Below are 12,979 nucleotides of genomic sequence, written 5' to 3'. Positions count from 1 at the left end.
CCCCACAGGTCAGAAGAGAGTGGGATGGTATATTCGAGGTCGTAAAAGAAAAAGCTTCCAACCAAGAATATTATATCCAGTGAAGCTATCTTTAAAACTGAAGGAGAATGGGCATTTGACTCCTTTGTTAGCTGCCCTAAAAAGCGGGTAATTGTATTGGTAAAACCCTGTACCCAATCGCATTTTTGGTAATACAGCAAAGACCAGTTTATTTAAAATTCTTAGTCCGTACCTATAGACTTTTTAAATGATTGGATGCAGCCAACCGCTGTGTACAACTTTGGCCCATTTGAAAATGTAGTTGACAGATATGTTTAGGTCCTTGCTAATTTGTGCGTAGAATCTGAGTCAACAGTGCATGCTGTGTGCTCATCAGAGGCTGGATGCAGTCTTGAGCTGATCTAGAACAAAGGAGAAATGAGGAACATCTTGACTACCCTTTTGTTTACTGGATAATGTTTAATTATATGCCGTAGTGCCTTTATGGCCAGTGTTAGTCCTACCTACTCCTTCAGTTTTTACGTTCCCACTCTGTGTTGCTACCTTCATCTTGGTATCTTCTCTCTCCCACTTTGTTCGTCTATTTTATGCTTCATCAATAAAATGCTTACTGAGGGAAAAAAAAAACTGAAGGAGAAATAAAGTATTTTCCAGGTAGGCAAAAACTGAGAGAATTCACTACCACAAAACCAGCCTTGTAAGAAAATCTGAAGGGCATCCTGCATTTGAAGTAAACATGAAAACAGGAGCTGGCGCTGTGGTGCAGTGGGTTAACACCCTGGCCTGAAATGCCGGCATCCCATATGGGTGCTGGTTCTAGTCCCAGCTGTTCTACTTCCAATCCAGCTCTCTGCTATGGCCTGGGACAGCTCTCCTCTCTCTGTGTAAATAAATTGATAAATCTTAAAAAAAATATGAAAACATAAGACACCACCAAATTCACTAACAAAGCAGATACAATCAGTATTCAACCAACAAAATGACAGGTCTTAGTTCTTATCTACCAATACTAACCTTAAATGTAAATGGATTAAATTCTCCAACCAAAAGACTTGGGTTGGCTGAATGGATAAAAAAGCACAACTCACTATATGCTGCCCACAAGAAACTCACCACACAAACAAAGATGCACACAGATTGAAAGAGAAGGGCTGGAAAAAGATACACCAAGTGATAGAAACCACAAATGAGCAGACCAAATGTCTGCCAGGACCTTGGCCAGGAGCCAGGAGCTTCTTCCAGGGCTCCCACATGGGTGCAGGGACCCAAGCACTTGGGTCATCTTCTGGTGCTTTTCCCAGGTCCTTAGCAGGGAGCTGGGTTAGAAGTGGAGCATTCAGGACTCAAACCAGCACCCATGTGGGATTCCGGCCCCACACTTTCAGCTTTTCCCCATTCAGTATGATACTGGCTGTTGGTTTGTGACATATAGCCTTCATAATTTTATAAATTTGAGGATTATATTACTTTTATATTTTATAATTTTGAAGAATATTCTTTTTTTAAGATTTATTTATTTACTTGAAAGTCAGAGTTACACAGAGAGAGAGGAAAGGCAGAGAGAGAGAGAGAGAGAGAGAGAGAGGTCTTCCATCCAAAGGTTCACTTCCCAACTGGCCGCAATGGCCAGAGCTGCACTGATCCAAAGCCAGGAGCCAGGAGCTTCCTCCAGATCTCCCATGCAGGTGCAGGGGCCCAAGGACATGAGCCATCCTCCACTGCTTTCCCAGGCCATAGCAGAGAGCTGGATCAGAAGCAGAGCAGCTGGGGCTCGAACTGTTGCCCACATGGGATGCCAGCACTTCAGGCCAGGGCGTCAATCTGCTGTGCCACAGTGCCGGCCCCAAGAATATCCTTTCTATACCTAATTTGTGGAGGGCTTGTATCATGAAGCAGTGTTGAATCTTATCAAATGCTTTCTCTGCATCTATTGAGATGATCATATGGTTTTTATTCTTCATTCTATTGATGTGACTTATGACATTTATTGATCGCAAATGGTGGTACCCCCTTGAATTTCTGGAATAAATCCTACTTGATCATGATGTATGATTTTTTGATGTGGTTTTGGATTCAATTTGCTAGTATTTTGTTGAGAATCTGCATGAATGTTCATTAAGGATATAAGTCTGTAGTTTTCTTTTCATGCTGAGTCTCTGGTTTTGGTATCACAGAGATGCTGGCCTCATAAAAAGAGTTTGGCAAAGTTCCATCCTGTTCAGTATTTTGGAGTCGTTTGGAGAGTGTTGGAGTTACTTCCTCTTTGAATGTTTGGTAGAATTTAGTAGTAAAGCCACCAGGTCCCAGACTTCCTTGATGGAAGAATTTTGATTACTGGCTGGCGCCGTGGCTCACTAGGCTAATCCTCTGCCTGCGGCGCCAGCAACCCCAGGGTCTAGTCCCAACTGGGGCACCAGATTCTGTCCTGGTTGCTTCTCTTCCAGTCCAGCTCTCTGCTGTGGCCTGGGAAGGCAGAGGAGGATGGCCCAAGTGCTTGGGTCCTGCACCCGCATGGGAGACCAGGAGGAAGCACCCAGCTCCTGGCTTCGGATCAGTGCAGCACGCCAGCCGTAGCAGCCATTTGTGGGGTGAAGCAATGGAAAAGGAAGACTTTTCTCTCTGTCTCTTTCTCTCACTAACTCTGCATATCAAAAAGAAAAAATAAAATAGACCTTGCTGTCTCTGTCTAACTCTGCCTGTCAAAAAAAATTTAAAAAGAATTTTGATTACTGCTTCAATCTCATTGCTTGTTGTGGGTCTGCTTAGGTTCTCTATACGTTCTTGATTTAATCTTGGTAGGTTACATGTATCCAGGAATTTATCAATTTCTTCGAGGTCTTCCAGTTTATTAACATATAGTTAATATTTCAGTGGTATAAGTTATAATGTATTTTTTCATTTCCAATTTTATTTGAGTTTTTCCTTTCTTTGTTAGTCTGGCTATAGGTTTATCTATTTTGGTTATCATCTCAAAAAACTAACATTTTGCTTTGTTGATTTTTTTTGTTTCAAATTTACTTATTTCTGTTTTTTTGTTTTGTTTTGTTTTTCTAAGTCTTCAACATGTATAATTAGATTTTTTTTTAGAGATTTTATTTCTTTACTTGAGAGGCAGAGTTACAGAGATCTTCCATCTGCTGGTTCACTCCCCAGATGGCCACAATGACTAGAGCCAAGAGCCAGGAACTTCTTCTGGGTCTCGCACATGGGTGAAGAGGGCTAAGGACTTGGGCCATCTTCTACTGCTTTCTCAGGCCATAACAGAGAGATGGATCAGAAGAGGAGCAGCCAGGACATGAACTGGAGCCATATAGGATGCCAGTGCTGCAGGCAGAAGCTTAGCCTACTAGATCACAGGACCACGCCCAAATTAGATCTTTAATTTCTTTTTTTTTTAAACGTTTCTTTTTTTAAATGTAAATACTTAATGCTATAAACTTCTGTCTTAATACTGCTTTTGCTGTATTTCACAGATTTTGCTGTGTTGTTTTCATTTTCCTTTATTTCAAGAAATTTTTTATTTACTTTTTAATTTCTTCAATGACTCATTGATCACTCGGTAGCATGTTGTTTAATTTCCAAGTATTTATGAGTGTCCTATTATTCTTGTTGTTGATTTCTAGTTTTATTCCTTTATGGTCTGAGGAGATATATGGCATGATTTCAGTCATTTTAAATTTGCTGAGACTTGATTTGTGGCCTAACATATGGTCTATCCTAGAAAATGTTCCATGTGCTGATGAGAAGAATGTGTATTCTGTAGCTGTTGGGTGAAATGTCCTCTAAGTGTCTCTTAGGTCCATTTGCTTGATAGCGTGTAACAACTGCAATGTATCTTTATTGATTTTTTTTTGGTCTGGTTGATCTATCCAATGATGAGAGTGGGGTATTTGAGTACTATTGTTATTTTGTAGTCTCTCCCTTTTGATCTAATAGTATCTGCTGTATGTATCTTGGTGGTTTGTGTTGGATGCATGTATATGTATGTGTTAAGTCTTCTTGCTAAATTGAACCTTTAATCAAAATATATGGCCTTCCTTACCTCTTTTTTACAATTTTCAATTTAAAGTCTATTTTATCTAATATCCACAATAGCCATTTGGGAGCGTGAAACAGCAGATAGAAGTTCTCTCTCTCTGTCTGTCTCTCCCTCTCTCTGTAGCTCAGCCTTTTGAATAAATAAAAAAAAGTCTTAAAAAAAAGACCTACATTTAATCCTGAGATTATGAAGTTGCTGGGGGAAAATGTAGGAGACACACTCCAAGACACTGGGGTAAGGGATGACTTCTTGGGCAAGACCCCCAAAGCACAGGTAACAAAAGCTAAACCAAGCAAATGAGACTATATCAGACTCAAAAGCTTTTGCACAGCAAAGGTAACAATAAATAGAGTGAAGAAACATCCAACAGAATGGAAAACATATTTAGGAACTACCTGTCCAACAAAGGATTAATATCCTAAATATATCAGCAACTTAAAAAACTCAACAACAAAAAACCAACCAATCCAGTTAAGAAATAGGCAAAGGACCTAAATAGACCATTCTCAAAAGAAGAAGAAATACAAATGGCCAACAAATATATGAAAAAATGCTCAACATCTCTAGCCATCAGAGAAATAAAAATCAAATCCACAATGAGATATCACCTCATCCCTGTAAGAATGGCTTTTAAAATCCAAAACACAGAGAATAACTAATGCTGGATGCGAGACAGGGCAACACTTCTGTGTTGTTGGTGGGAATATAAATTAGTGCAGCCACTGTGGAAAACAGTGTGGAGATTTTCTTTCTTTTTTTCCCCTTAAAGATTGTTTATTTACTTGAGATTCAGAGTTACAGAGAGAAGGGGAGATAGAGAGAAAGATCTTCCATCTGCTGGTTCACTCCCCAAATGGCTGCAACAGCCAGAACTAGGCCTATCTGAAGCCAGGAACCAGGAGCCTTTTTGGGTTTCCCATGTAGGTGCAGAGGTCTAAGCTCTTGGGCCATCTTCTACTGCTTTCCCAGGCCATCAGCAGGGAGCTGAGTTGGAAGTGGAGCAGCCAGGACTTGAACTGGCACCCATATGGGATGCTGATGCTGCAGGGGGATGCTCAGCTTACTATGCTACAGAACCAGCCCTAATTTTCTTAAAAAACTAAAAATAGATTTGCCATATGATCCAGCAATCCCACTACTGGGTACATATCCATAAGACAGGAACATGCTGTAACAAAGAGATACCTACACCACCACATTTATAGTAGCACTGTCCACAATGACCAAAATTTGGAATCAATATTCAGTCTCTTCATTTTCAAATTCTAGTGTTGAAGTGCTGTTGTGTTCCTTTGGGAGTGTCATGTTGTCTTCCTTAATCTTGTTTCTTGAATTAGTGTGTTTATCTCTAGGCATTTGTGGAGATACTTGTTGGTGTTCCCTGCCCCCCCCCCCACGCCCTTGACTTTGGTCTATGCTTCTGTGGATTAGTGGAGTGTTTGTTCTTTCAGTGAATATCCTGAGGCGTGTGCTGGGTGTGGCCAAGGCTTTCTGGTGCTCCAGGGTGAGGAGAGTGTCCAAAGGTGACACCTAAATTGGGCGTGGTAAATCTCTCTCTCTCTCTTTTTTATCAGAGAAGAGGGTTAATCTGCTCTGTTGGCATAGTCTCATGCTCACCTCCAAGGAGGCCAATGCCTGGTTGCTAACCCCAGTGGGTATAATATTCATCGGCACTGCCACAAGAACTGCACATAGGGTCCGAGCAGCCCTCTGTGTGAGCACAGATTCCGCAGCAATGACCCTCACCAGAGAATCAGGGAGCCCCAAGCATGTGGAGTCACTCACAGTGACTGCCCAAGGACCTAGCCACACTTTTCACTCTCTCACATAGCCATAGTGTTTTCACAGTCCCAGCACAGGTCTCCCACAGTCACAAGCACCTAGCCCCTGTCAGTTCTCCCAGCCAGACTCAGGCGTCTCCACTTGGCTGGTTGCTGGGCCCGCAGACACAAACTTGTGCAGCTGTTACACATATCCAAAATGGCGCCCTCCCTCTTTCGGCTAGTTACAGGACACCAGCGCCAAGTGGTAGCGGAGAGAAAAATATGCCCCCCTTTTCCCCTCTAGGATGGCAGGTACCCCAAAGAGCTCCAAGCTGAATTCATGCCTGGCTCTTCCTGCTGCTTTAATGCCAGTGGCTTGGGCTACTGCAGTCTGGTCTCACTTCTCTCCAAAGCTGGTGCTAAGGCTCTTGGCTGCTGGGGTCCTCAATTGTGCATGCCCACACCCTGCACATAGATCCTCAGTGTCCCTTTAATTTGTGTGGAGTTTCCTTAACTTTTCCCTTAGATTGGACTTTCCCCACTTTTTTTTTTTAAACTATCTTCCCCTAGACTATAACATCCCCCTATTCTGCCATCTTGGTATATCTCCTACCATAATTTCTTTATCCAGTCATCAGTTGATAGACATCTGGGTTGATTCCCATATCTTAGCTGTTGTGAACTGAGCTGCAATATACATGGGGGTACAGATCACTCTTTCATATGCTGATTTCTTTTGGTTTGGGTAAATTCCCAGGAGTGGGATGGCTGGGTCTTATGGTAGGACTACATTCAGATTTCTGTAGTATGTCCATACTATCTTTCACAGTGGCTGCACCAGTTTACATTCCCACCAACAATGGATTAGGGTACTTTTCTTCCAATCCCAGGCATTTTGATTGTGGGCATTCCAGGAAATGTCAGCAAATTAGGTGAAATGCCTGCCCTGAAAATTAGTACTTTTTTTTTTTTTTTAGTTAAACAAATTTATTTGAGGGGCCAGCATTGTGGTGTAGCAAGTTAAGCCATGGTCTGTGATGCCAGCATCCCATGATGGAGTGCTGCATTTAACTTATGTCCTCTCAGATTCCCATCTAGCTTCCTGCTGATGTGCCTGGGAAGGCAGCAGATGATGCCCCAAGTACTTGAGTTCCTGTCACCCATGTGGGAGACCTGGAGTTCTGTGCTTCTGGTTTCAGCATGGCCCAGCCCTGACTGTTGCAGTCATTTGGGGAGTGAATCAGTGAATCTAGGATCTCTCTTTGTCTCTCCATCTTTCTCTGTCATCCTGCCTTTCAAATAAACAAACTATTATTATTTATTATTTATTTGAGAGAGAGAGAGAGAGTTAGAGAGAGGGAGAGACATAGAGAGAGGTCTTCCACCCACTGATTCACTCCCCAAATGACTGCAATAACCAGAGCTGGGCCAGTCCAAAGCCAGGAGCCAGGAGCTTCTTCCAGGTCTCCCACATAGGTGCAGGGGCCCAAGCATGGAGGCTTAGCCCAGTGCTGGCTCCTAAATAAATCTTCTTAAAAAATTTATTTGAAAGGCAGGGAGAGAGCAGAGAGAGAGAGAGAGACAGACAGACAGACAGACAAAGATCTTCCACTTGTTAGTTCATTCCCCCAAATGTCTGCAAAAGCCATGATTGGGCCAGACTAAAACCAGGATCCAGAAACTCCATTCAGGTTTCCCATGTGGATGGCAGGGATCCATGTACTTAAGCCATCATCTGCTACCCCCAGGGAACACATTAGCAGGAAGCTGGATTGGAAGCAGAGTAGCCAGGACTCAAACCAGGCACTCTGATATGGGATGCAGGCATGCCAAGCAGGACATGACCACTGTGCCAAGCCCCTGTCCCTGGTACTTATTTTTCCTCCATTCCTTCTGAAGGCTTTATGATGCATTATCATTAACTAGTCTTTTGCTATTGAGCTTAAGTGGCCAATTGAGTCAAACAGTCCTGAGACCATTCTTCCACCACTGATTAAGACTGGAGTGGCAGGTATTAGGGATAGTATTCATTTAGACTTCTGAGATTTCTGGGAAGACCTTGCAGCTCCAGCAGCCTTCTTGTCCACTGCTTTGATCACACCCACAGCAACTGTCTGGCTCATATCACAGACAGCGAAATGACCCAGAGGAGGATAGTCTGAGAAGCTTTCAACACACATGGGCTTGCCAGGGACCATCTCAACAATGGCAGCATCACCAGATTTCAAGAATTCAGGGTCATCTTCCAGCTTCTTCTCAGAACGACAGCTTAGCAAGCTTGCAAGCAGTGTGAGCCATGTGACGATCAAGTACAGGGGCGTACCCAGCACTGATCTGACCTGGATGGTTCAGGATGACCACCTGAGCAGTGAAGCCAGCTGCTGCCATTGGTGGGTCATTTTTGCTGTCACCAACCATGTTGCCATGATGAACACCTTTGACAGACACATTCTTGACATTGAAGCCCATGTTGTCCCCAGGGAGAGCTTCACTCAAAGCTTCATGGTGCGTTTTGACGGACTTGACTTCAGTTGTGATATTGACTGGAGCAAAAGGCACCACCATGCCAGGTTTGAGAACACCAGTCTCCACTTGGCCCACAGGGACAGTACCAGCACCATCAATTCTGTAGACATCCTGGAGGGGCAGATGCGAAGGCTTGTCAGTTGGTCTAGTTAGCGGCAGTGTGGTTCCACTGGCATTGCCATCTAGGCAGGTGACTTTTTCCATCCCTTGAACCACAGCGTATTAGCAATTGTCTCCAGCATGTTGTCACCATTCCAACCAGAAATTGGCACAAATGCTACTGTCTCAGGGTTGTAGCCAAATTTCTTAATGTAGGTGCTGACTTCCATAACAATTTCCTCATATCTCTCTGGCTGTAGGGTGGCTCGGGGGAATCCATTTGTTAACACCAACAATTAGTTGTCTCACACCCAGTAATAAGGCAGAAGGGCATTCTCATGGGTCTCCCTGTTCCTGGGGACACCAGCTTCCAGTTCCCTGACACCAGCAGCAACAATCAGGACGCTACAGTCAGCCTGAGACGTGCCTGGAATCAGGTTTGTGATGAAGTTTCTGTGTCCTGCAGCATCAGTGACAGTCACGTAATACTTGCTGGTCTCAGATTTCCACAGGAAGATGTTGATGGTGATACCACGTGCACACTCAGCTTCCAGTTTATCCAAGACCCAGGCATACTTGAAGGAGCCCTTTCCCATCTCGGCAGCCTCCTTCTAAAAATTTTTCAGTGGTTCTTTTGTTGATGCCACCACAATTTGTAGATCAGATGGCCAGTGGTGGTGGACTTGCCCGAATCTATGTGTCCAGTGACAATGATGTTGATTTGAGTCTTTTCCTTTCCCATTTTGTCTTTGATTTAGCAGTGGTTTCCATGACACCTGTGTCCTGGCGGCAAACCCATTGTGAAAAAGCCCTCAGTACTTTTTTTTTTTTAACTTTTATTTAGTGAATATAAATTTCCAAAGTACGATTTATGGATTACAATGGCTTCCCCCACATACCGTCCCTCCCACTTTTTAATGGAAACAGCTTGACCAAAAATCCGTTACAGAATTTTGAGACTCATTAAAAAAAGTTTAACAAGAAAAAAATTTTTGTGAGAAATGGAATTAAAAGATAAGTTTGTTTTAATGCAAAAAATAATTGAAATCCATGCATAAGAATGATCTTCCAAAAGTTTACAGAGAATGTGTATTAAGGGGCTGGCGCTGTGGCGCAGCAGGTTGAAGCTGCAGCCTACAGTGCTGGTATCCCATATGGGTGCCAATTCAGGTCCCGGCTGCTCCACTTCTAATCCAGCTCCCTGCTAATGCACCTTGGAAAACAGTAGAAGATGGCCCAAGTCCTTGGGCCTCTGCACCCATGTGGGAGACCCAGAAGAAGCTCTTGGCTCCTGGCTTTGGATTGGCTCCACTCTGCTCCAGCCATTGTGGTCATTTGAGGAGTGAACCAGCAGATGGAAGACTCTCTCTCTCTGTGTGTCTCTCTTTCTCTCTCTCTCCCTTTCTCTCCCTCTCTCTCCCCCCTCACCTCTCTCTATAGCTATGTCTTTCAAATAAATAAAAGAAACTTTTTAAAAAATGTGTATTAAGGGAACTGCATGGCTTTCAACCTTTTTTGCACTAAAATAAACTTGTTTTTTATGTCTATTTTCTCCCCACTAACTTTTTGAGATACTCTCATGTTTGATAATTATATGCTGAGCACCTATCATGTAGGACATAAAGACATATGCATTCAAGTATTTATGTGCTAGACACATTGCAAAGCACTTAGGATGCACCCCTCTTCAGCTAGACAATCCATACATATCATTAAATCACATACCATGTAAGAAGTGTGATAGAAATCCTATAGAAAAAAGGAAAAGTAAGGCCGTGGGGTGGTGGTGGGTTTGCATTTGAAATGGAGTGGGCGGGGAGGCACTCAGAGGAAAGGTGATGTTTGAACAAAGAGGAAGTGAGGGAAATCGCAGAGAAGATGTGGGCCCAAGCTTTCCAAGCACAGGGCACACGTGCAAGGGCCTCTATGGGATTGCACTTGACCTAGTGGAGGCATAGCCAGGAGCCTGGAGTGGAGTGAAAAGCAGTGGTTAGCGGCGGCCTGAGGAGTGCTGTCAGGGGCCGTGGGGGCGATCCCAGGCCTTCAGGGCCATTGTAAAGATTTGGCCCTTACTCTGATAGACTTGGGAAGCTGCTGGGGTGTCCTGAGCAATGGTAGGGGATGTTGCAGCTCTTTGCACAAGGACTAGGAAGCAGAGAGACCAGTCGCAAGGGTGTTTTAACAATTTTCATGTGAGAGATGATGGTGGTAGCATTACAGGAATCAAGAAATGGGCAACTTATGGGAGAATATATATGCGTATATATAAACACACATAAATATGAAATATATTGCACATATTTATAGGATCAAACACCTGTGGTAGGAATGAATACAATAGACATGGCTAATGCAGCTAAGAATTATTCTGCATAGTCATCCTTAAATGTTCCTCAACATTTTTTCTCCTATGTATTCTTTTTCAAGGTATAGTAATCAGGGAACTATGTTATGTTAGAAATATATTCCCCAGATTTACATAAAACCATCGGGAGAGGCAATTTTTTTTTTTTTTTTGACAGGCAGAGTTAGACAGTGTGAGAGAGAGACAGAGAGAAAGGTCTTCCTTTTTCTGTTGGTTCAGCCCCCAAATGGCCGCTACAAAGCCAAGAGCCAGGTACTTCTCCTGGTCTCCCATGCGGGTGCAGGGCCCAAGCACCTGGGCCATCCTCCACTGCCTTCCCAGGCCACAGCAGAGAGCTGGACTGGAAGAGGAGCAGCCAGGACAGAATCCGGTGCCCCAACCAGGACTAGAACCTGGGATGCCGGCGCCACAGGCGGAGGATTAGCCTAGTGAGCTGCGGCGCAGGTCGGGAGAGGCAAATATTAACAGTATTTAATTCTGAACATTAATATTTCTTAATAAGTTTCTGGATGTACTTAATTAAACAACGCTAAATTAGTATCTTAGGAATAAATCTGGAGAATGCACCTGTATTATTTCCGAGTTTAGTCTTGCTTTGTACTGGCTCAGTTTTGAGACAGGTTTTAATTTCCTTTGGGAGGCAAGGTTTCCAAATCATCCAAAGCCTGGGCTCTGGGCTTGGATTTCTGCCCCTACCACCTGCAATGTACAACGTAGATGAGTTATTCTTCCCTTTGAGCTCGCTTTACTTTGCTTTAAAAAAAAAAAGATTTATTTTATTTATTTGAAAGACAGAGTTACAGAGAGAGAGAGGTCTTCCATCTGCTGGTTCACTCCCCAGATGGCTGCAATGGCCGGAGCTGTGCCGATCTGAAGCCAGGAGCCAGGAGCTTCTTCTGGGTCTTCCACGTGGCTGCAGGGGCCCAAGGACTTGGGCCATCTTACACTACTTTCCCAGGCCATAGCAGAGAGCTGGATCGGAAGTGGAGCAGCAGGGACACAAACCAGTGCCCATATGGGATGCCGGCACCGCAGGCTGCAGCTTTAACCCGCTACGCCTCAACGCCGACCCCTACTTTGCTTTCTTAAAATCAGTCATGATATCTGCCCTATGGGGATTGCTTTGGGAATTGAGTGATTTTAGAGGGTACTTCAGAAAGTTCATGAAAAATGGAGCTAAAAAATAAGTTCATTTTCATGCAAAAAAAAACACCACGCATAGCTTTTTCATGACATGCATTTTTGACTTTTTTAAGACCGCCCCCCCCCCCAAGTATTTTAAAGGCTTAGGTTATAGGATTTTTTTTTTTTTGACAGATATCAGCTTGAGCGATTTGAAGAATGGAGTTGTCATGAACTCAGGCACAGAGAAACTGGGAGAACAGGTTAGAAGATCAGTATGTTGGTTTTGACATGCTGCTGCTCAGATGGAGATGCAGACAAAATGGATTAAATACCCCTCTTCTCTGTGCTTGTACATGCATTGTGGGTTCAGGCTTGCATTCAAATCTTTGTACTTATTCTGGGTGGTGAGTCACTGTGGTCAGACATGAATCCGTATCAAGTGCTTAATTATTATAAAATGATTTTAAAGATAAAGTACTCAGTACACATTCGTTTCAGTCTTTCTTATATGTCTGTCTCTTCCCAAGTGGCTCTGTTTCTCGGTTGTATCCACTTCCCCTCGGTCTCCCTTGCATTGACATGTTTTATTTTGGTCTGGACCTCTTCCTAAATGAGGGGTCAGAGTTTTATACTAGTCAGTTTGCAGTACTGGTACTGAGGCTAGCACCTAGAGGCCTGGCCCCTCATATGCCCATTACTCAAAGCACATCAACCTTAGCGGCCTAAGAGAAGAGAAGCATTTAACCAAGAGACTCTGTGAGCCTCTGAGATGTTGAGGTTGAAGGTGTGATTTACGCACAAGAGTTGGAGCACCTGTTCAGGTTCCCTGCTGTGTTGGTTGGTTGGCAAGAACGGTGGAAGGTACCTTTGCTTGGAGTGATGCTGACATCAGTGACAACCGTACAGGAAATTTTTGCTCCATTCTCGAGCCAAATGACCCCTTAAATAGACTCCTGTCTTCAGTTCCTACTCTATGTTCTCCAGAAAGGAAAAGTTCTTAACCTGAGATTTATAGGGCATCACATCTTGACATATGTGTATGTGTATTTTTTCCTTGAGGTC

General features: G+C 43.6%; 1 protein-coding gene and 1 pseudogene across 5 annotated transcripts in view; one reads left to right on the top strand and one right to left on the bottom strand.

The window, feature by feature from the left end:
• CBLL1 (Cbl proto-oncogene like 1) overlaps nucleotides 1-12,410 on the top strand; it is a 48,854-nt gene extending 36,444 nt beyond the window's left edge. For all 5 annotated transcript variants that reach the window (XM_089328434.1, XM_089328433.1, XM_089328432.1 and 2 more), the window contains exon 6: nucleotides 12,110-12,410. In XM_089328434.1, the coding sequence (XP_089184560.1) occupies nucleotides 12,110-12,182 (73 nt within the window). In that variant the 3' untranslated portion in view covers nucleotides 12,183-12,410. The remainder of the gene's footprint in view (nucleotides 1-12,109) is intronic.
• Nucleotides 7,830-9,169, bottom strand: LOC100345672 (putative elongation factor 1-alpha-like 3 pseudogene; annotated as a pseudogene).
• Nucleotides 12,411-12,979: the final 569 nt, after the last annotated feature.

The sequence above is a fragment of the Oryctolagus cuniculus genome, chromosome 3 (genome assembly GCF_051225735.1).
Source record: "Oryctolagus cuniculus isolate XC-2025 breed Fujian yellow rabbit chromosome 3, ASM5122573v1, whole genome shotgun sequence".
Taxonomy (NCBI): domain Eukaryota; kingdom Metazoa; phylum Chordata; class Mammalia; order Lagomorpha; family Leporidae; genus Oryctolagus; species Oryctolagus cuniculus.
The sequence above is the reverse complement of the archived record's forward strand: the minus strand, read 5'-3'. Positions and strand labels throughout refer to the sequence as shown.